Here is a 22,927-nt window from a genome sequence, read left to right as displayed (position 1 = left end):
CTCATATCCCGGAACCCTCGGAAGGCCTGAGAGAATCGCTTTCCGCCCCAACCCCTGCAGATTGAGGAACCCCGCCTCCTGGGAGGACTAGCCACGCAACCCGAAGGAGCCCCGCAAGGCGCGACACCGCCCCAAGTGCGTCCGGTCGGGAGGTGCCTAGCGGAGGCGACTCCGGGGAATAGCGCCCCGCCCCTGAACCGCCCCACCAGCGCCGCGCCCCGCCCCGCCGGCCTCTGGACCTCCCGCCGCGCTCCGCCCCCGCCCCGGCTCCGGACTGCCGCCACACCCTGTCTACCCGGGCTCCCAGACCTACCGCTGCGCCCCGCCAGCTCCACCTCTAGACCGCGCGCCGTCGCGCGCCCTGCCCCACGCGCCCCCTGCACCCGGCACCCGGCCCTCCCCAACTGCGCCCCGTCCCACCCCTTCACCCAGCCCCCAGACCGCCCGCTGCGCCACTACAAAAGTCCACCGCGCCCGGAGCCAACGCTGTACAGCCGACTACTGATCGTGAGTTTGCCAATCCGAGAGCCTTGCGGTTGGGGCGGGGACCGAGCACCTGGGCACAGCGGCGCGCCCGGAGGTGCCAGAAGCCTGCCGAAGGACGTGTCCTTAGTCAGCGTGTTTCTCTCTTCATAGGTCCAGGGTTTCGTTTCCTTTAGCCGGTCTGGTAGTATTTACTGTTTGTCTCAAAACACATTTCTTTGCCTCTTCGAACTTGTTAGGAATCTGATGGATGTGTGCGTGTCTGCGCACGCGCTCACTTCTAGTGAATGGAAGTCAGAGTTCGGAGGAATTATTATTCATCTCCTAGGCGGGGGGGGGGGGGGGGGGGGGGGGTGTCTATTTTCCCGTTCAACTATAGAGGACCAGATTAGTGAAAGACTTCTCTATCAAAGCTAGTTAACATGATCTTGACCTCGCTGGGTTTTTTTCCCACTGCTACACCAGAAAGCTGAGATCACCCACATGCCCCATGATGCTCCATGTGGGTATTGGTTCTCTTTTGTGAATTCACTTTCCTGGAAGCATTGCTGAGAAACGAGTGGTTAGATGGGGAGGGAAGTTAGGAGATGGAAAGGAGCTGGCCTTGTACAGAAAATACAGGGCATGCTCAGGGATGCCAAGCCTGCTAGAGGTTTGTGGAGAACTTAGCAGGAAAAAAGTCTGGAAGACGGGAGAGCCCAGACCCCAGAGGCCTTAAGATCAGGGCGAGGCACTCAGCTTTTACCTTATTGAGAGTGGATGAAATTGGAGGGTTTTTATTACAAAAAAAAGTGGGTACGGTGGCTGAGGAAGATTGTGGGTGAAAATCCATCCTGGAACTAAAGCCAAACTCATTTAGTCTAGACGTGAATACAGGCTGAAGGCAATGATGTTTGAGAGACCCCAATGACAGATGATGAACAAAGTGAGGTAAGTGGCTGGCTGTGTATGGAAACAGGAAAGAGGGAGAAAAGAGGCAAAGATAGAGGACAGCTTTGGTGTCTTAGTTTAGTTTCTTCTCCAAAGTAAAGTCTGCTACAAGAACTTGAGTCTGGTACTTTGTTTGGGAAATGAGCCCAGAAGGCCAGATTGAGGATGTGGGGAGGGAGAGACCAGGAAGGAGGGGAGGCATTAAAGGACACATGGCTGAGCTGTTTACCACTGTGGGCAGCTGGAGCTCAGCTCCTCCTGTGAGGAACTCCAGAACGCACCTGAGGTCCACCACCGTGGCATGTGTCCCTGACGCCCTCCACTTCCCCATTGTTGGCCCTCTGCCACTTCGGAGCTGCCCCTGTGCACCTGCCCAAGTGAGAAGGCATCTGAGTGCTCAGGAAATTCCTCCATGGCGGCTGCTGAAGTCAGAGGTGGGCCGAGGGGAGTTGGCATGGGACCCAGGGCATGGCCCTTGTCACAGGGGAGCTAGAAAGGTCAGCATAGGGGCATACCCTCGTGTTTCCTCAGTGCTCACTGTGTACTCACAACAGGGTGTTTTTATACACATTCTCTTAATCTTCAAAAACAATCCTCCAAGGGGTGTGTTATTCTCTTTTTATAAATGAGGAAACTGAGGCTTAAGTCATTTATCCAAAAGGAGCTGCTTTAAGGGAATAATAAGCTCAATTTTAGGCACACTGAATTTTAAAAGACCTCTGGAAACCACAGGAAGCTACCCACATACAGGTCAGGGCAGACATGATAAATTGGGAGGGGTTTCAACTCATTTTGTCAAAACTATCCCCAAAAATGCAGTTTCTTTAAGGTCACCTGACCTTTTTGTCCACAGAGCTGCAGCACAATACGAAGTCAACTCCTGCACACCACTTCTCACCTCTGACCGGCCCTGCAGGACCCAGCCCCTCCCTTGGCCGCTCAGGGCCTGCTCCGCCCGGCCACGTGCTCTCTGGCTGCCCTGCCCGGTGCTTCTTTGGGCTGGGTGTGCTCTTCTCCTGCAGCATTTCGGATCTCAGTTGAAATGTCAGTTCCATCTTCGCGGTCATGTCCTCATCTAGGCCTCTCCTGTCATCTAATCCAAATTCTCCAGTTGCTTGATAACACATAACTGGTTTATTTTCATAAGTTATTAATTGCTGCATTTCATTTATCTGTTTCCCTGTTATTGTCCTTTCCCTTCTGAAATACCAGATTCATGAAAGTGGGGCCCTTGTCTGCTGCATTCCTTGCAGCACCCCCAGTGGTTGGCACACAGTGGGGAACCCAGTAAATGGGTTTTGTTCGCATGCATTTAGTTGCTGTGCTTTCACTCAGCCCTTCATCAGTTCTGACCAACCTGAGTCTTTGATTTTCTCTACAGCAGCTAGTTGAACCATGGCAACAACTCCCGCCAGTGCTTTTGAGGCCCTCATGGACGGAATGACCAGCTGGAATGTCCCCAAAGGCCCCATCCCATGTGAACTGCTTCTTACTGGAGAGGCTGCCTTCCCAGTGATGGTGAATGACAAGGGCCAGGTCCTCATTGCTGCCTCCTCCTATGGCCGAGGCCGCCTTGTGGTGGTGTCCCATGAGGGCTACCTGCTGGATGCTGGCTTGGCTCCATTTCTTCATAATGCAGTGGGTTGGCTCTGTCCCTCACCTGGGGCTCCCACTGGAGTGCACCCATGCCTGGCACCACTAGTAAGCATCCTGCAGGGCTGTGGGGTTCAGGCACAAGTTCAGCCAGAACTGGGGGCCTCCCTCGGGGTTTACTGCATCAATGCCTACAATGATACAATGACTGCAGAGCTGATCCAATTTGTGAAGTGTGGAGGCGGCTTGCTCATCGGGGGCCAAGCCTGGTACTGGGCCAGTCAGCACGGTCATGACAACGTGCTGTCCAGGTTTCCTGGGAACCAGGTGACGAGTGTGGCTGGAGTGTACTTCACCGACATCTGTGGGGACACAGGCCGGTTCAAGATCTCTAAGAAGATACCCAAGATCCCACTCCATGTCAGGTGAGTGGTATTTCCCAACAGGGAGTCTGACATTTGTTAACAATTGATTCCATGTCCCTCTTCAATGAGCTTCCTCTTTTTGTTTTGTTTTTTTAAAGTAGGCTTCATGCCTAGCGTGGATCCCAATACGGGGCTTAACTCACAACGCTGAGATCAAGCCCTGAGCTGAGATCAAGAGTTGGATGCTCAGGGGCGCTTGGGTGGCTCAGTCGGTTGAGCGTCCAACTCTTGGTTTCAGCTAGGTCATGATCTCAGGGTTGTGGGATCAAGCCCAGTGTTGGGCTCTGCACACAGCGTGGAGTCTGCTTGGTTCTCTGAATTGTACGCTCAACTAACTGAGCCACCCAAGTGCCCCTGAGCTTCCATTTTAATACGCATGATTCCCCACTCTACTTTGGAAGCACCACAAACCAAAAACAGGATAATTAAAATGCACCGAGGCCCAAAGGCAGCTGGGTTCTCAGTACTACTCTGTCCTGGGGCCAAATAAAAAAGCTTATCTTATCGTCTGTGTCTCCGGGGTCTATGCCGGGGTTGGCGAGAGTGTGTATCGGTGTCTCTCAAACAGATGAAAGAACATTGGTTTCTTTGTGAGCCCGGCTGTGTGCCAGGCCCCATTCAGCAGACCAAGCCCTGCTACTTGCTCATTTGTATTCCAGTGAGAATTAAGCAATTGAGGACACCAATAAATAGAAACTCAAGCAGGTGGTGATATGAGCTACAGGGAAAGGAAAGAAGTGATCAGAGTGACAGGGAAGGGAGTGGAGGGTATTTATGGTCATCCGGGAAGGCTTATCAGTGAGGCCCAGTCAGGACTGGCTGGTGTTCCAAAAAGAGACACTTAACACAAGGAACTGACCAGGCAGGTGGTGCAAGGGCTGAAAACCTGTAGGAGAGACAGCAGGGTAACTGAGGCCTTAGCAATAGCCCGACCAGCAGAGGGAGGTGAGAGTGTCCCTGGAGCCCAGGTGCTGAGTCACCTGCTGGATGCAGGTGCCAAGCTAGGCCTGTCTAGCAGGAGCTGGGACCCCCGATGGACAGCCTGTCTGTGGGACCTGGGGTTGCAGAGGAGGCACAGTGATTGTCAGAAACACAGCCTGAAGAGAGAGACAAAGACCCTGGCTCCTTCTCTTGCCTGCCCACCTTCAGGCTTCTCCCCCCAGAAATTAAATAATTTTAAAAATCTTACATCTGTCTCCTTTTTTTCCCCATGATGCAAAAGCCCAGCTCTGAAAGGAAGCACCTTCATGACTCATTGGCTTTATGCCACAACACACACATAACAGTTGCAAAATAACAGTACTACCAGCACAAAGATTATTTTCAGTTCCTTTCATCCTTATGATATGTTTTATGAGGTATATAAAGTCAAATAACCACCCTTTAACGACACTTAGACTAGCCCTCCTCTTCGTGGTTACACCACTGAGTGGATACACATGTAGATTCATTTAGATATCTTACTTTTGCTTTTGGGAGTTGCTTTTGTGAATTAACATTATTTTATAATTATGTAACATAGCTACGTGGATCTAAAGTAAAATCCTAAGAAGCCAATATTCTATCCCTATTCCCTTTATATAATTTTCTTCTCTCCCTTTTAAAAAAAAAATTATCTTTACTCCACTGTCAGTTTGTATATAAACACACACACACACAGAGACTTGAAAAAGATAATAGTATACTATACATACTTTCTCCACCGTACTTTTTTTTTTACTTAACATTACTTTCTGGGGGCGCCTGGGTGGCTCAGTAGTTAAACGTCTGCCTTCAGCTCAGGTCATGATCCCAGGGTCCTGGGATCGAGTCCTGAGTCAGGCTCCCTGCTCAGCGAGGAGTCTGCTTCTCACTCTCTTCCACCTCTCCTGCCCCTCCCCCCAGCTCATCCTCTCTCTCTTTCTCTCTCTGTCTTTCTGCCTCTCAAATAAATAAATAAAATCTTTTTAAAAAGCCCACATTGTTTTCTGGATATGGCTGCATACCAGCCCATCGATACGCACTACAGAGTTTATTTCACTGAAATGTACAGATGCAGTGTAGTCTATCCAGTTAGTTTTTTACTGACAGACATTCAAGTTTCTAGTATTTAAAATGTTTTTCCAATATTCTTACTATTACATCTGTACTACAATAAATGCTTATGTGCATAGGTCATCATATTTTTGCATATCTCCTGGAAATGGGATTGGTGAGTCAAAGGAGAAATGCAAATGTAATTTCTGCTAAACATTATCAAATTCCCTGGAATTGGGTTCCCCAGGAACCCAACTCAAAGACCGACACAGTGTACAGGACGTTTACTAGGAGGGACTCTCCAAATCAACACCTGTGGGGGAAGGGAAGACGGAAGGGTTGGATGGGAGAGATTGGGCCATGAGGCAGATATTTAGTAGCAAATATTTTTAATGGTATTTTCACTATTAAGTAAAACACTGGGAAAACTCTAAGTGTCTAATAAATGGAACACTGCTTTAATTATTATGGTATATCTTACTCTTCAGCTCCTTAAAGACTCATTACTTAAAGAGATAAGAAAATACTCATAATACAATAGACAAAATTAAGATATAAAACTATATTTAAATGATGCCAAATTTGTTAAAACATGTTACGTATATAAGTAGAAAAAAACACTAGAAGAAAATAAAATGAAGTATTAATAGTGTATCTCTAGGGACAGGTTGATAGTTGATTATCATTTTCATCTTTAAACATTTCTGTAATCTCCAAATTATCTATAATTATAACCTAAAAAAACTTTTTTACATTACTTTTTTGCCTTTTTATAAAATCTTAAACAATGGAAAAAATTTCCTCAGGTTACACTAAGATGGCTTTCTTTAACCTCACATCTTCTATTGTTTTATTAATTTGGCAATGAAATGGATAAAGAAGTAAATTTCCTTAACATATCAATTTTCCTTCCCTCTTTGTAGTACCTATCCATTCCTTCATTCATCTAAAATGTATTCTGGGGCTTCTCGCTGGCTCTGACTCTTGATTTCAGCTCAGGTCATGATCTCAGGGTCATGAAATCGAGCCCCACAACAGACTCTTGCTGGACTTGGAGCCTGCTTAAGATTCTCTCTCCTCCTCACCCTCTGCCTCTACTGCCACACACACATGCGCTCTCTCAAAATAAATAAAAATTACGTAGATAGATAGATAGATAGATAGATAGATAGATAGATAGAGCTTTAAGTTCTAGACACTATATTGGGCGCTGGGGGGTTACGGTACTGTTTAACTATATATAGTTTATTATAGTAGTGTTTAGTCCAAACTTGAATGACCAACAGAATGCTGCAGATAACGTTTGAAAATAACTCTTCCACGTTATCGGCGTTCCTTATTTGTAAAACTTTTACTGGAATAATAATAATGACATTAAAGTATCTGAATATGTTTAGTTTCTCATTATGTCCCCAACAAAACCTTGACCCTTCCATAACTTCCGTCATCATCCATCATTTTTGCTAGCTGTGACTGCATACTGCTATTTTGTATTTAAAACCATTTTTCTATTTTTTAAAATAATCTTTTTAATGTGAGTTTTCGGGTACAGCGTACATGCCATACTTTGTTTCACTGTGTCCTTTTGTTGAGTACTTCGGCATTTTCTAGCTTGGGTATTTCAAGGAGGGGCTGTAGCTGATGCATCAGCCACATACATCTTTAAAGTATTTTAGAAATCCCCCCAAATTCAAAGACCACAAGTGTAACCTTAGGTTTCTTGTCTTATAAAATTCTAAGAGTTTTGCAAATCCAGTGACTCAGAAAAATAACATTGGCAGTTTGATGGCAAAGTTATTTTCAAACCCTGGTTTTCAAATTTCTCTTCCTACTTTGGATCTTCCCTCAGCTTTTGAAAAGCCAATTTATTCTCCTTATTCAGACTTCTCGGAGGAGTCTTCCCTGATGACCCTATTGAATCTAGGACTGACCTTCTGGTGTCACTGTTCCCCCATTTATGGCCTAACCATCAGTGATCACAATCTGTACATTATATCCCACCTGTGCATTTGCTAAGGCCTGTCCAGCCAGCCAGACCTTAAAGCTGCAGGAATGCCTTGATCCTGCCTGTCTTGTTTGCCGCTTTATTCTCAGTGCCTGCTGTGTGAAATGTAGTAGAGAGCAAGAGATAATTTGTACATCGTATAAATTAATGAATACATAAGTGAATACATATCCAAAACCATAAAAAAGAAAGGGTGGCCTCTAATACTGGTGTTAACCCCATGGTTAACTTCACGTTAAGGCATGTTCCGCCAGGAGAGCTCAGCCAAAAACTGAGCTGAAGCTGGCTGACCAGGTCAGCTCTAAAGTCTAAGAAGGCCCGCTTACTTTAAGCCCAGGCCCTCAGCTCAGATTTGTTCCTTCTTCACCTGGCATTCCCTTAGAGGTTTTTAGGGAACTTTCCTGCCAACAAATCTTAGTCAAATACTCCTGGACTGACCCAGCAGGTTCGCTAACTTCAAATTCCTGCTGGAGGCAGGAAATACTCTGTCTGCCAAGGGGAGGGGCATTCTACGAAGCACACCTATGCTTCTGTGCCTAAGAGGACACTGCGCTTGCTTTAACATGCAAAGTCAGATCCAAAGGCGCTCACTGCTTTTATACCAAGACAAAGAAGAATCTAGCGAAAACATTTCTCCCAGAACAACAGCTCAATACATTTACACATGGTGTCACCTCTAAGGTCTAGAATATATTAGGAACGGCTCGCATGAAAGTAAACATGTGCTAGCAGCTTATGCATTTCTTGAAGATTTCATGTTCAGTCATGTGATCCTCACCACAATCCCAGAGAGTTTCCAGGTTGTGTGAAATGAGACTAGATCCTGGAGCTGCCCCCTCCACCAATCTGACCAGATGAATGAAAAATGCTAAGTAAAGAGCTGAATGTGGAGGTTTTGAGGCTGACAGGTGACACATGTGGCAGGCACATGGCATCGCCTGACCCCACTCCCACCCCAGATGCAAGAAAAAAGTGGACACCACAAATCCAAGAACTATCATTAATGCTTTCGCATGTTTTAGAAGAATGAACACGTTGGGTGAGATTAAACACAAGTACGAAAGCAGCAAAGCTACTTCAGTATTTGAGGGAGGCAGAAAAGGATGCTGGAACGGCCATCTTCCCTGAACGGTGGAGGGTGGAACCCCTCTGGCGTGTTCCACCCCTGGAGGGTGGAGTGGGCTTAGCCTCAGCTCGCCCCGACTAGACTAGCTCCCAGCAAGGACAGCAGGAGGCCCAGGTGACCTTTGGCCTTCAGTTCAGGCTACGAACCTCAGGGGGCAAAGTGGAAAGCAGAAATACATCAACCTCCATATATCTGGGAAGATGGATGGATGTGGGGTGTGTGTACAAACAAACGGGTCCTGGGTAAGTTAGAAAGCACAGGAAGGAGAATTGACCAGAACTATTGGAGAACATGGAAAAGATCTGCGGACCCTAACTGGGAAGAAATCCATATAACAACTATAAAAACACTAATAAATTTGAAAGGGAAGTATAAGAGAGACAGAAATTTACTATGGAAAGACAACAGAATCAGTCATGCCTGGAAGAAACATGTGACCCAGTGAACAGAAGCAGATTCCTTGAGAACGGTTCACACCATGACAGTTTTATTTAAAAATATATGTTAAATAAAACAAGCAACAGAATGAGATGAAAAGGAGAATTTCAGAGCAAAGAAAACCAATTAAGAACCAAACACCTCAGGAAAAATAAGCCAATTAGTCACCACAAGGAATAGAATAGGCGAGGCCAGGGTATGGTGACGGGACAGTGGCTCATTTCCCACTGAGTCTTCTCGTCATGGCTGTCATGACTGGGAGGGCTCTTTAAGCTGCTTTCAGAAAGTCATTCCCCGAGTCTCCTGCTGCTCAGACGTGATCTATGATGAGGGAGCAGAAGCCATGCTGAGGACAAAGCTCAAACTGACACCCCACCACCCCCCTCCCCACTCCCAGGTGGGATCCGTGTGACATTCCTCAGGCACTCCTGCCTGCCCTAAAACTAAGGTAAGGGAAAAACAAATGGTTAATGAATAGAGATCTCAGTCCAACAGGACAAGAGTCTCCTTCAATTTACAAATGTCTTAGTGATTTACAAGAAAAAAGCATTCTTGTCAATAACTTAACTTCCGCAAGGAAATTCCCAACTGTCTTAATGTTACTGTTTACTAGAGGGAAAAATAACCTTAACTTGACAATGGCAAGGCCTCTGGTATCTGGTAGGTCTTCTTGAGCTTACGAAAGTTCTTTTGAAACCCTCCCTTTTCCCTTACCTCCCCTAACTCCAAGTATATAATCAATTGGTTCTCACAACCCCAGTGCAGCTCTTTCTGCCCACCGATCTTGTCCCCGTGCTTTAATAAAACCAGCTTTTTGCACAACATCTCAAGAATTCTTTCTTGGCCGTGGGCTTTGAACCCTAACGTTTTTCCTACATCAATAATCTGGTGTCTTTCCTGAATACCAGCCCCTCGTGCTTCCCTTCTTCCTCAGTGCCTCCTGCACTCTGAAGAGACACATATGTTTCCTTTTTCATAAGTGCTGTATTATTAGCACCTTCACATACATCTATCTATCTATCTATCTTTTATCTATCTATCTATCTATCTATCTATCTATCTATCTATCTATCTATCATCATTTTAAGGATTTATTTATTTATGGGGCAGAGGGAAAGAATCCCAAGCAGGCTCCCTGCTCAGCCTGGAGCCCAACGTGGGACTTGATCCCAGGACCCTGAGATCATGACCTGAGCTGAAATCCAGAGCCAGATGCACAACTGACTGAGCCACCCAGGCTCCCCAACCTTCACATCTATTTAAAGGCTCCTTTGCACAACCTATACGTGTTACTTGCCATATACCCACTTGTGGGCTTAATCCAAAGACTCAATAATTGAAGGAGAGTTTCTGCTGTGTGGACAGCATTGGCTTTAGAAGCAAACCACCCTGGATTTGCTTCCCATTCCCACCAGTTATTAGCTAAGAACCATGGAGCAAGCTGCCTAACTTTTCTAAGCCTAATTTGTAAAGCAAGAATAATATAGTTCGGGTTTATCATAATGATTAAAAGACATAATCCATATGTGTAAATGCCTAGTATATATTAAGCCTCATTAAGTAATAGCTACTTTCATTATTTTTCAGGCTTCAATACTGTAAATAGATAGTATACAAGATTTTAAATGTTGGTAAATAGATATCTGAGATCATTAATATTGCACTTGAAACATTCATTGTCCATCTGTTGAGAATTACTTGGTGTCCCATCTGCTGTGATCTACTACGCTTCCACTTCCTTCCTTCATTTCTCTTTTGAGAAACATCCCATCGTTTTACAAACATATTTCTAAAGGAATTTAAGCTTACCGTGAAAACATACAGACAACAGAGAAATATACAGAGGAGAAAGGCCAGTTGTGCTCCATCCCACACCACCGTCCCCAGTCTCACTCCTCTGGAATAAGGAAGCTACCACTCTGAGAGAAGCCTGATACAGATCATCTAATTTGCTCATCTGTGCATGTGAGCTGAAAACTGGTATTTTAGTTAACATATCCTGTTTGAGAAAGTCTGCTTTTTCTGTATATTTATGCCACAAATTAGTGGAATATGGCATCCAGGCTCTCTGTTGTCCTCAGAGTCTGGGAGAATATTGCACTATTGTCCTCTGATTCTAATCAAGTGTGTTTTTCATTCTGCTCGAATCATCTCTTCTTCTTCTTTTTTTTTAATGTCACTGATCCACTGGATGCTGACAGAGCCATTACCATCCCACATGCAATTATGGGCTCATCAAATTTTAATTTGCTTTGTAGCAGTTTTTGCTTTTGGTGCTTTGTTCTTAGGACCCTAAAAACCAATGATGATTATGTCGTTGGTAAAGTGTAACTTTTACCCATGGAAAATAGTTATCTTTGTGTATTTTAATTCTTTCCTCTTTGAATTCAGTTGCATCTCATATTAATACTGGTACTTCTGCTTTCTTTTTGCTGTGTTTTTCAGACACAGCTTTGATGATATATCGATTTCCTCATTTTCAGTGCTTCTGTGTGAGTTTCAAATCTGTCTTTTACAAGCAGCTTATGCCTAGATGCTCTTAGCTCAATTCAAGAGCCTCTGTCTTTTTATATAGAAATTTAACCCATTTATATATAGTGATAATTTCAGTGTATCTCTTCCTCTTGCCTTCTTTCTCATTTTGATTTTACGCTTTCTTTGTTTCTTTCTACATTCTTTCTTGACAAAGTTTTCTCTATCCCTTAAATTCCCCAACACATTTGTAGATTATACATTTTATTTCTATTTTTCCAGCTGTTACCTTAACATTTTAAATTTCATTTTTAATTTTTAATTACCTGACAAATTACATTCGTACATTCTCCCTGTTTGAAAAAAAAAAAATACCAGTGAGGCTAAAGCTCTTTTGACCATCTCTTTCAGTACCAACCCTGTCTCTCCATTCCAAAATCCAAAAGTTTATTGTGGTTTCACCCTGACTTTTTGACATTTACATTGACATATACTAACTTTGTTTTATTTTTGTCTTACATAAACTGCATCACCAAGTTACGCTATTTTAGACATTTTTTTGCTCAGCAGAATGTTCTGGACACCTGTCCACATTAATTCGCATGCATCTACCTGTTGTTTTTAATCAATAAACAGCAAGCCATGGTATGATTGATGCCAATTTTTTATTTGCTCCTCCTTTATGCTGAAGAGAAATTAAGGAGAAACTGTACAAGAGGTACTTTTTTCAATAATGTTTTGTTACTTGAAAAAACTATTTTTTAACAACATTTGCTTTTTAGTATGAGACAGTTTTATAAAGCTACTTAAAATTGGGTATAATCACACTAGCCAAGATGGTCACTGAAGACATTTTGATAAATATTCTTTAGATTCTGCTTCTATGTCTGGTTTTGTGTTTTCTGTTTGTTTGGGTTTTGGTTTTGATGGTTCATTTCACAAAGTTTGGTTTATTTAGGGTACAGTATCTTGGAATCTGATTTTGAAATTTTTTCCATTAAGCATTTTCCAATATTATCTAATAATTATTTTAATTACCATACAGTATGCCATCTATAGTTAACTGTAACTTATTTAACCAATTTCCCATTGTTTGACATTTAGAGTTCCTACAAATTGGTTAAAAAAAATCTTGATGGGTGCCCGGGTGGCTCAGTTGGTTAAGCGTCTGCCTTTGGCTCAGGTCATGATCCCGGGGTCGTTGGATCAAGTCCTGCATCAGGTTTCCTGCTCAGTGGGGAGTCTGCTTCTCCCTCTCCTTCTGCCCCTTCCCCTGCTCGTTCTCTCTCTCTCTCTCTCATAAATAAATAAAATCTTTTTTAAAAATCTTGAAATACAAACTTTTTCTGAATTTATTACACTTAGACCATTTCTTAATAAAAGTGGTAAATATTCTCATCAGATTTAAGTGAGAATTTTAAGAGAGTATGTATTTGCATAAATCTTTAAGTGCAGTATTAAACAATTTACTTGTGTTTCTACCTCAGAGCTAGCAATTTGATGTTTTCACAGCTTTTTTTTTTTTTTTTGGGGCAGAAAATTAGCTCTGAGACATGTAGACATAGGACTAATTTCTCTAGGAATGGACTATTTTTTCCTAACTTGTTTATATGTGTAATTACTTAAAGACATGAAAGTCAAGCCAGAATATCCACCACTCAGTTGACTAGCATGGGAAGAATTCCTGGAAGGGTTCACTTGGAGAACATGGACTTTAAGATGTGCCCGTAAGGCCGCTACCACACTCCTCAGTATCTCATCAAGTACGTGACCACGTCGGTTATAAGAAGCACCATTGTGTGTCACGAAGTAAGAGCAAACACTGCCAATGAGACAATGATATCCCATTGCTTAGTTGTGGAAAGGTGAAAAAACCTGCCTCAGACTCGATAAAGTCAATGGCATCACATACTCCAGTCCTAGCAGTTATTAGTGAGAGTGCAGAGATGGGCATGAATGAGGTCATCTTTGAACCCCACACAGATTTCCCCAGCCAGCAAGCTGCTTTCAGTGCTGCTTTGACTGACCAGAACCCCTTTGTCCCCCTGTCACTTTGCAGCTGTGTGGAGGATCTCAGGCACGATCAGCAGCAGCTCCTGGAAGGGATCTCAGAGCTGGACATCAAGACGGGCGGAGTGCCCTCGCAGCTGCTGGTGCATGGGGCCCTTGCCTTCCCTCTGGGGTTGGACGCCTCACTCCGCTGCTTCCTGGCAGCCGCCCGCTATGGCCGGGGCCGGGTGGTCCTGGCTGCCCATGAGAGCATGCTCTCTGCTCCCAAGCTGGGGCCCTTTTTGCTCAATGCTGTGCGCTGGCTGGCCAAAGGCCAGACGGGCAAATTTGGGGTGAACACAGGTCTAAAAAACCTGTGTGCCCTCCTGTCAGAGCACGGCCTGGAGTGCAGTCTGCAGCCCCATCTGACGCCTGACGTCCGCGTCTACTGCTGTGGGGCTTACAGTGACAAGGAGGCCAAGCAGCTGCAGGAGTTTGTGGCCGAGGGCGGGGGCTTGCTGATCGGGGGCCAGGCCTGGTGGTGGGCCTCCCAGAACCCAGGCCGCTCTGCTTTGGCTGGTTTCCCTGGTAACGTCATCCTCAACGGCTTCGGCCTCAGCATCCTAGCTCAGACTCTGGATGCGGGCTGTTTCCCCATCCCTACCCCCGAGATGCAGAGCTACCACTTCCGCAAGGCGCTCTCTGAATTCCAGTCTGCACTGAACCACGGGGCTGGCAACTTGGAAAAGCACTGGCTGGCGAAGCTGGGAGCCGATGGCGCAGGCTTCCTACAGATCCCTGCAGAGGGGGTCCCTGCTTACATATCCTTGCACCGACTCCTGAGGAAGATGCTGCGTGTGTCGGGCCTTCCAGCTGTGAGCCGGGAGTACCCTGTGGCTGGTGACTCCTTTGAGGCTGCAGCGCTCTGCCTGGCCACGGAGCTGGCACGCTCTGGGACCGACTGCTCCCAGCTGGTGCAGGAGCTTGGAACCTGGAGCTGCAGCTCCAGACAGCCCATCACTGTGGAGATCGATGGGAGCAACCCAGGTACGGAGTGAGGAGTGCAGCCAGAGCATCAGAACCCGGGGGAAGGTGGGGTTCCCGGGCTCACAGGACAGTGCAGGTACTACAGCTCAGCTGGGCCAGCTTCAGTCTCTATCATGTACTTTTGGGAAGACGGGGTTGTGGAGGGGTGCATGCCTGAAGCAGGGATGAGCTGAGGTAGGCAGGGCAGGGGCTGTGCCTGTGGGGGGGGGCGCTGTGAGGTGCAGCAGAGGCAGGTGGGTGAAGAACTCAGCCTTTCCTCTGGCTTTTGTCAGGCCCCTGTGATGCGTGGGTGAGCACCAGGCTCTACCTCCCACGTGGACAGAGTGCAGAAGTCTCACTGTCTGACGCTGCGGCCTGTGCCGGCCTGAAGGTAAGGCCAGAACCGCCACTGCTGACACCCTAACCCACAGAGCCACTTTCTCTTCCTCAGCTCTCAGCAGTGCCACCAGGGGGCCAGGAAGGGACAATTCTGCCCATTTCACAGATTTCATAGATAAAGCAGCTCAATTTCAGGGAGCCTAAAGGAGGGACTGAGATGCCAGAGCTAATTTCAGGTACTCAAACCTAAGCCCCTGGATTTCCACGTATGGTGATTTTACGTCCCCATGGGGATGTGAGGAGGGCCAGGAGACTCTGTGAGGTCCTCAGGACTCACCTGCATCGCCAACAGCACACGGCCTTTCTGCGGTGTATGTCATTACCTTCACACCTGACGGGTGTGCTTCATCTGACCACAAAAATAGGCCCTAGAGGCAGAATTAAAATTGTCCTGCGTCAGCTCTGAGGGTCACTTCCTGTCACAGGGTGTCTTCTGTGTCAAATTCCTTTCTGGAGCTCGCTTACATTAAACCTAAGAAAAGCAACCCCAGGACTCCGGACAAAATAGCCCTCAACCCACCTGACCAGGAAGGGGAGCCCTCGACAAAGGGGGAAGCAAGAATCAGTCCTCCCTGCTCAGGCCAGATCCTGCTGCCTCTGGATGGGTGACCTCCTATCTGTGCACAGAGGGTGACCAGGATCCCCTCTGGCTGATCCTGGCTTTGGAATCACCACATTGGCGTAGGCCCTGCCACGAGAGTCCAGATTCCACCCAGTACAGAGGCTCCGTGGGGCCCTAGTCAGTATCAGCCTCAGGGTTAACCTGTCTGGTCTGTCTGGTGACAATCCATTGTGGAGCTGTTTAAATCCCTGGAAGAATGGTTCCACATACTTTTCAGTCCCGATGACTTTTGGAGTACTAAAATTTCTTAGTTTTCCATGCATAGCTCATCAAAGGAGGAGGCTGGTGTTTTTCTAGTACCTACCATTCACCCAGAACAGCACAGACCCCTGTCCGCCCTCCACACACACACACTAAGGGGACCTAGTTCCTCCTACACATGGTGGAATCACCTCCCCAGGTACAGATTGGCTGCCACACCGATAACTTGACCAAGGCCGGCAAGCTGTCTCGAGCCCCTGTGGTGACGCATCAGTGCTGTATGGACAGGGCCATACGATCCATCTCCTGCCTCTGGGGTGGCCTTCTGTATGTCATCGTGCCAAAGGGCAGCAAACTGGGCCCCATATCTGTCACCATCAAGGGGGCTGTGCCTGCCCCATACTACAAGTTGGGTGAGTGAACTGAATGCTGAGGGAAGAGGGGGCGCCGGGGACGCCACCATAGTTATGGGCCGGTTGCTAAGGAAGGGTAGGGTAGGGACTGGCAGACAGAAGAGTGAAGAACTGTTCAAGATGTAAGTGGAGGCAGGAGCTATGAAATACCATGTCCATGGAGACTTCTGGGCAGAACAGAAGGGAGGGTCTCGAGGCCTGTCCTTCACTTCATAGCATGTAGACCCACATGTTAATTGTTCATTATTTCAGTGTCCTCCTCCTGGAGTTCAAGGTAAGTTGGGGAAATGGGTGACAGGCCCACGATATTTATTCCCAGGTAAGACATCTCTGGAGGAGTGGAGGAACTGTATCCAGGAGAGCCAGGCTCCCTGGGGAGAGCTGGCAACAGACAATATCATCTTGACGGTGCCGAGTGCAAACCTGCAAGACCTGGAGGACCCCGAGCCTGCACTCCGCCTCTGGGATGAGATGATGGGTGCTATAGCCCAGCTAGCAGCCCGGCCTTTCCCTTTCTGCCGTCCCGAGAGGATTGTTGCTGATGTGCAGATCTCAGCTGGTGGGTGCTCCTAGTCAGTGGACACCATTATTCATTATTTTGTTTTTTTAATGCCCTACGTGTGAAAGGCATAATCTCACCAGTAAAGGAAAAAAGACATAACAGACATAGACCTTGATGGGGGTGCAAAGATGTTCCTATATGAAAAGGTGAATCATTTACATATACAAGGTGAGATGTCACAGGATGGTAAAACAATCTCAAAAAAAAAATAATGCTACTAGGAGTTCACAGACAGCAATGAGCCATCTCTTCATTGTTTTAAGGAGAAACAAAAATATTCCTTCAAACAGAAGTCAGAGTTGGCAATGGAAGGAAGGAGTAAGGAAAGAAGTTTATGTTAAGTATTGAGTAGTTTACATGAAAGAAAAATAAGGAAACATGGTTCTGTCATAGAGAACATTCCTTTGGACCTCAGAGTTCTTCTCCTTAAAAAAGAAGATTATCTGCTAAAGAGCATAAATCTCTACAACAGGGGCTTACATTGCAGAAGAACTGACATCGCTCTAGCCTCAGGGATCCCAAATCCACACACAGGACAGTGTCAGAGACTCACACAATAGAAAACTCACACAAAACGAAGCACTGAACTGTAGCGAGAATGCTTATGTCAAGTGTATTCGTCTTGTTCCGGGCCAGAGCAGGGAGGAGGGCATAACCTGGCATGAAAGGCTGGGAAGGGGGCTGGGACTGTTCAGTTTCTGACCAAGCAGAACAAGCCATCTACTTTCCAACCAGCATGGAGATTCTGGCATTACTGGGGGCAACCAGGATGGTGAAGGAAAGTTACCTAGCAGAGAGGGATGAAGAGAGATAGTTTGGGTGCCCCCAGCCTCCACCATGCCTCATCTCTTCCTTCTGCATTCTCAGGCTGGATGCACTCAGGATACCCCATCATGTGCCACCTGGAGTCAGTGCAAGAGCTCATCAATGAGGCAGGCATAAGGAGCACCGGTCTGTGGGGCCCCATCCATGAGCTGGGTCACAACCAGCAGCGACAAGAGTGGGAGTTCCCGCCACACACCACTGAGGCCACCTGCAACCTCTGGTCTGTCTACGTGCATGAAACAGTCCTGGGCATCCCCAGGGCTCGGGCCCACCCTGCTCTGAGCCCTCTAGAACGAGAGAAGAGAATCAAAACGCACCTTGGAAAGGGAGCCCCCCTGCATGACTGGAATGTGTGGACAGCTCTGGAAACATACCTACAGGTACAGAGCAGAAAAGCAGGGAGGTGAGGGCCAGCAGACCCCTCCATCATGTAGCATCCTGTACCCCCTTCACCACCCCCTCCGGCCTGGGCACAGGGGACCCGACTGCATAATGGGACTTCTCTAAGACGGAGGAAATAACACCTGTCCCACTGGCTCCCTGTACTTTATGATGTTAAGTAAGAGGAAATGAAAAGTATCTGGAAACCTAGTATTTCAGCTTACTGGTCTACCAGTCATAAGCAGAAGTTCTGAGTTAGTCATTCCTGAGATTGGAGCCCAGCACTTCCACTCACCAGTCTTGACCATGGTCTCCTAATAAGTGCTCCAGAAATGGGTGTTACTTTGTTGTGCTTTGTTTCTCTTCACCTTAGTTCTGTGGATCAAGTGAGTGTTGCATTCCTTTGTCCCTTCATGATAACAGTGGTGTGTCTCCAGGACAACTACATTACAAGAGGCTTTTTAGGAGATAACTGTTGTCAAGGTTCTCTGCCTTCAGTCACCCTACTTGAACCTGAAATGTTTTAGAATGAATAAATGACTAACCAACCAGTCCAATGGGAGAACACCAAAGTCCTGAAGCAGGTGGGCTTCCCGAGAAATACACACGAAGCCCTGCCCCCCTCCCAAACTGCTCTGAACATTAACGTTTCCGAGTTGTCAAAGCTGTTCCCCAGATGTCATCTGTCCTTAGGATTTACACTACAGAGTCAGAATTCTCCACAAAAGGGCGAGAGGTCTGGGACACGCCAGGATCCCTGCTCATTCTACACCTCTATTATCTTAGCTGACAAGGGCCTCCTGCCCATGGCTTTCAGGTGGGCTGCCCCTCCATGTACATGAGTCACTCTCCTTTTGAACCCCTTGTGATGTGCCTGCTTCTTCCTTGTTTTGCCCCAAAGGGAGTGTTCCACAGAGCAAAATAGTAGCCTTGAAAATAGTTACAAATCTGAGATGGCTGTATAAAACCAGGGATTTTATTATGTCTGGAAAGTGTTGGAAGTTCCCAGCCTTTAGAGCCCCAAAGGCCAAACACGTGAGATATGAGGGTTTCCCATCTCAATCAGGCTTAGACCTGTCTGATGCCTAGAAAAACACTTGGGATCTGGGCATATAATTTTTTTAAATTAGAGATAATTATAATAACTGTCATTTATTGAGTATTTATGTCTTTTCAGATATTCGCTTCCCTGTGAAGTCCCCTACTAAATTCAAGGGGTATAGGTTCTGTGGCCAAGAGGTGGAATGAGCCAACAGGATTGTATTTATATGCAGGGATAGGGTGGGCACACAGGGGCAAATCATAGGAGGGAAGCTCATGAATGATCAAGGGGAAAGAATCACTATAACTGAAATACACTTTGAACGTGCCTCTTGCAGGTACTTCCACAAACTGGTTCCTCATCCTGTCCCTTCTTTCTCTTCTCAGCTCCAGGAGGCCTTTGGGTGGGAGCCATTCACCCAGCTCTTTGCTGAGTACCAGACGCTCTCTGGCATCCCCAAAGACAAGGATGGCAAGATGAATCTATGGGTGAAGAAGTTCTCTGAAAAGGTACAGAAGAATCTGGCTCCATTCTTTGAGGCCTGGGGCTGGCCTGTCCAGAAGGAAGTGGGGAACAGCCTGGCCTGTCTGCCTGAGTGGCAGGAAAACCCCATGCGGGTGTACATGCATCCTCAGGAGTAAATGATGTGCAGCAAGGTGGTGGAGGGAGAGGCAGTTAAGTCATAAGACAAATGACACCAACTTTCTCAGGAAAATGCCCTTGTTTCTGTTCCCCTGTTTATACTGTTGCTCTCACCGACTTGCTTCATCCTAATCCTCCAGTGGAGAATCTTACATCTGTGCATCCTAAAGTCCTGCAAACTCTCAGCTTCTACTTTTGACCAACAGTTCTTTCTTTTCTTTAAGATTTTATTTAGAGAGCAAAAGAGAGCGAGCACAAGCAGGGGTGAAGGGCAGAGGGAGAGGTAGAGAGAGAAGCAGACTCCCCACTGAGCAGAGAGCCTGATGTGGGACTCGATCCCAGGACCGTGAGATCATGACCTGAGCCGAAGGCAGACATTTAACTGACTGAGCCACCCAGGCGCCCCCTGACCAACAGTTCTAAAGGCTATGGGTAGCCAAAATAATCTGATATCACTCCCTCACCCCTGCCAGCCCTGAACACGGCTGTCAATTTCTTATGCTTTGGGAAGTTTTCTAATAGCAAGAGACAGGCTGGTAGAGAGAGCCCTGAACTTGCTTTGGTTCTATGGAAAATCTCTTAAAGTCTCTGTGTTTCTGTATTGTCATCCCTGACATGGGGATAAAAGTCCACTGTTTGAGAATGGTGAACGTGTTAATCCCCTGCAATATGCATACATATGCAAGGGTATTCTTTAGCTCCTGCCAGGACCCATGGTGGCCTGTCTGGGTGGACGACCTGTGTGGACACCCTGAAAACTGAATCCCACTTCAGAGTTGGCCACCTTGGGGTGGGCATGAAGTCTCTAAGAGTATTTCACGCATTATCAGTGTTGTTCCAGACATGATAACGCTGATAGTTATTGAGATCCTAGCCTGTCTTCTGTCCCTTCTCCCACCTCTAGCAGGATTCTTGGGTATGACCTAACCCAAAGAATAGTGTAAACTCAAAACAGATGGTATGAAGATACCTGGGTGGCTCAATTGGTTAAGTGTCCAACTCCTGATTTCGACTTAGGTCGTGATCTCAGGGTCGTGAGATCGAGCCCTGCGTCGGGCTCAACGCTCAACATGGAGTCTGCTTCTCCCTCTCCCTCTGCTCCTCCCCCTGCTCACTCACTCTTTCTCTCTCTCCAAAATAAATAAAATCTTAAAAAAGAGAGAGAGAGATGGTATACACTCAAACTGGATGTTACAAAGCACTTAGTCTTCTTGGTTAGTTCCATCTTCTAGTATTTTTGTTTCAACCATAAGTAAATGTCACAGTAGCAATGTCTACCAAGTCCACCAGCCTATTTGTTCTTTGCACAGAATAGGTGGCAGATCCCTCTGGTCACCACAGAAGCAAGGCAGTGTCTGGTCTTAACAGTAGCTGTGACGAGAAGTCCGCCTGCATGACGGGCTTCACTGGGAACCAGGATTATACTGGGCACAGCAGACCAAATTAACCCACAATGCAGCCTCCCTGAGCTTTCACATAATCCATTCTGACCCATCCCAATTCTTTGGCTAGGTGGAGTTCTCATTAGAGCTCAGTTTCCAGGATTAATGATGGGGTGTGACCATTTTTCTCTAGCTTGCTTTTAAACCATATTTTTGTTGTGTTGAATATCATTCCATGAGCTGTGTTCAGAGCAGAGTGACTCCCCGGAAAGAGAAGTGACTTAGGGAATGTCTTTCTCTGAATCCCATCCTCCTCCTAATTCTACGATAATTTCCTTTTATTCCACTATTATTCTTTGCCAGGTGCTTTTCACATGAAAGGCACTCCATAACCATTTGTGAATGGAAAGAACAATGATGACACCTAGCACACAATGACAGTCACTCTGTCCCAGGCTTTGTGTGAGGTGTTTTCTATGAGTTATGCCATGGAATCTTCGCAACAGACCTTTGAAGTAGGTACTATTATTATCCCCAAATCATAGTTGAGGAGACGGATGTTGAGGGATATTAAATAACTTCTGAAGTAACCAAGCTAAGAAGAGGGAGAGCCAGAGCTTGAGTGAAACCCCCAGCAATGAAAAAAATCCTCCATGAAGGTTTAGAATTTAAACAAAAATTCACCTAGAAAATGGAAGCTCACCAAACTTCTGATTTATCTCATGTTAACTACTGAAATTTTATTAAATATCAAATTTAACCTCCAAAAAGATATTGGTACCTGATTTTCTGGTTGTCTCAGCATATGATTACCCTCCTTATAGGTAGAGGAAGGATCTGAACCCAGGAAATTCAACTTCAGAAGTGGTGTTCTTAAGCATGATGTTAAGGAGAACATGGATGGGTAATACTGGGTTTAAAAGGTTGCCACAGAGACAAAGACAAAAACCTGACTCTTCCCCACACTCTCTGCAAGTGGAAACTAGAGCCTTCCCCTTCTTACAAGTGGCTCTACTGCTTGTTTCTAAGTCCACAGTTAGTTGTAACTGTGACTGTCTCAGGGCATTCTGTAGTCCAGGTATATTTGCTCACAAGGATGTGAATGTAGCATGGTGAATCATCAATAAATGCTGTTTGCCAAAAAAAAAAATATATATANAAAAATATATATATATATATATATATATATAACAAAACAAAAAAGTAAAATAAATGCTGTTTGCCAGGAACTGTTATAAGTGCTTTTATTTATTTATGCTCATAACAGTCCTACGGAATAAGTGTTATTACTGTCTCCACTTTGCAGAGAAGGAAGCAGAGATACAAAGCTAAGTGGTGAAGCCACGTTTCCAATGCTGTTTGTTGGGACTCCAGAGCCCACACTCTCAGCCAACACACTATAGACACTTACCAGGTCTGCTGCAACCTGCAGCTCTATTTACACATACATGCCTACTGACCACAATGGCCAACTTGATCCAAACTGCTAAAAACCTAACATGTTACTTCTAGTTACTCAAAAGAAATTTCTTAATGATAAGGGTCATTCATCCAAAGCACACATCCTTTAATACCACAACCCTGCCCTACCTAGTCTGGAGGATTTTAAGATCCAATGTTTCAAAATAACAGCTTGGCGGAGTCCTAGAAGCTTGTCTTAAACACAGGACTTGTATCCAAGTGTCCTTTGCTCATTCTGAGGGATACCGAAACTTCCATCTTCATGTCTCAGCGTGTGGGACAAGGAACCACATATGTTCTTATAGGCTATTAGATCCAGTATCTGAAATACCCACATTCCTAGAAAATTGGATAAATTTCAAAGGAAAGACGTCACCCTAGGGTAATTTAGGGAAGTAGTAATGGCTGCCTTACAGTTTTAAAGGCAGTAAGAAGGACTCTACCTACATCTTCTCCTCTCAGCACTATATAGCCACTGACTTATTAGAAGAATG

General features: G+C 46.0%; 1 protein-coding gene across 12 annotated transcripts; it reads left to right on the top strand.

Moving 5' to 3' along the window:
- Positions 1-264: 264 nt before the first annotated feature.
- On the top strand, positions 265-22,122 carry TCAF2 (TRPM8 channel associated factor 2). Of its 12 annotated transcripts, none has more exons than XM_034638732.1 (10): positions 265-507; positions 1,348-1,413; positions 2,267-2,457; positions 2,795-3,431; positions 13,548-14,524; positions 14,797-14,894; positions 15,925-16,138; positions 16,458-16,697; positions 17,568-17,905; positions 19,335-22,122. In XM_034638732.1, the coding sequence occupies exons 4-10, from the start codon at positions 2,809-2,811 to the stop codon at positions 19,587-19,589; spliced, it is 2,745 nt and encodes a 914-aa protein (XP_034494623.1). In that variant the 5' UTR covers positions 265-507; positions 1,348-1,413; positions 2,267-2,457; positions 2,795-2,808; the 3' UTR covers positions 19,590-22,122. The 12 variants fall into 12 exon arrangements, with proteins under 12 accessions (XP_034494623.1, XP_034494638.1, XP_034494616.1 ...); XM_034638747.1 differs by having other exon boundaries at positions 1,343-1,413; positions 2,798-3,431; XM_034638725.1 differs by having other exon boundaries at positions 1,343-1,413.
- The last annotated feature ends 805 nt before the right edge of the window (positions 22,123-22,927 follow it).

The sequence above is a fragment of the Ailuropoda melanoleuca genome, chromosome 1 (genome assembly GCF_002007445.2).
Source record: "Ailuropoda melanoleuca isolate Jingjing chromosome 1, ASM200744v2, whole genome shotgun sequence".
In the NCBI taxonomy this organism is placed as follows: Eukaryota; Metazoa; Chordata; class Mammalia; order Carnivora; family Ursidae; genus Ailuropoda; species Ailuropoda melanoleuca.
Note: the sequence above shows the minus strand (reverse complement) of the source record. Positions and strands in the feature narration are given on the sequence as shown.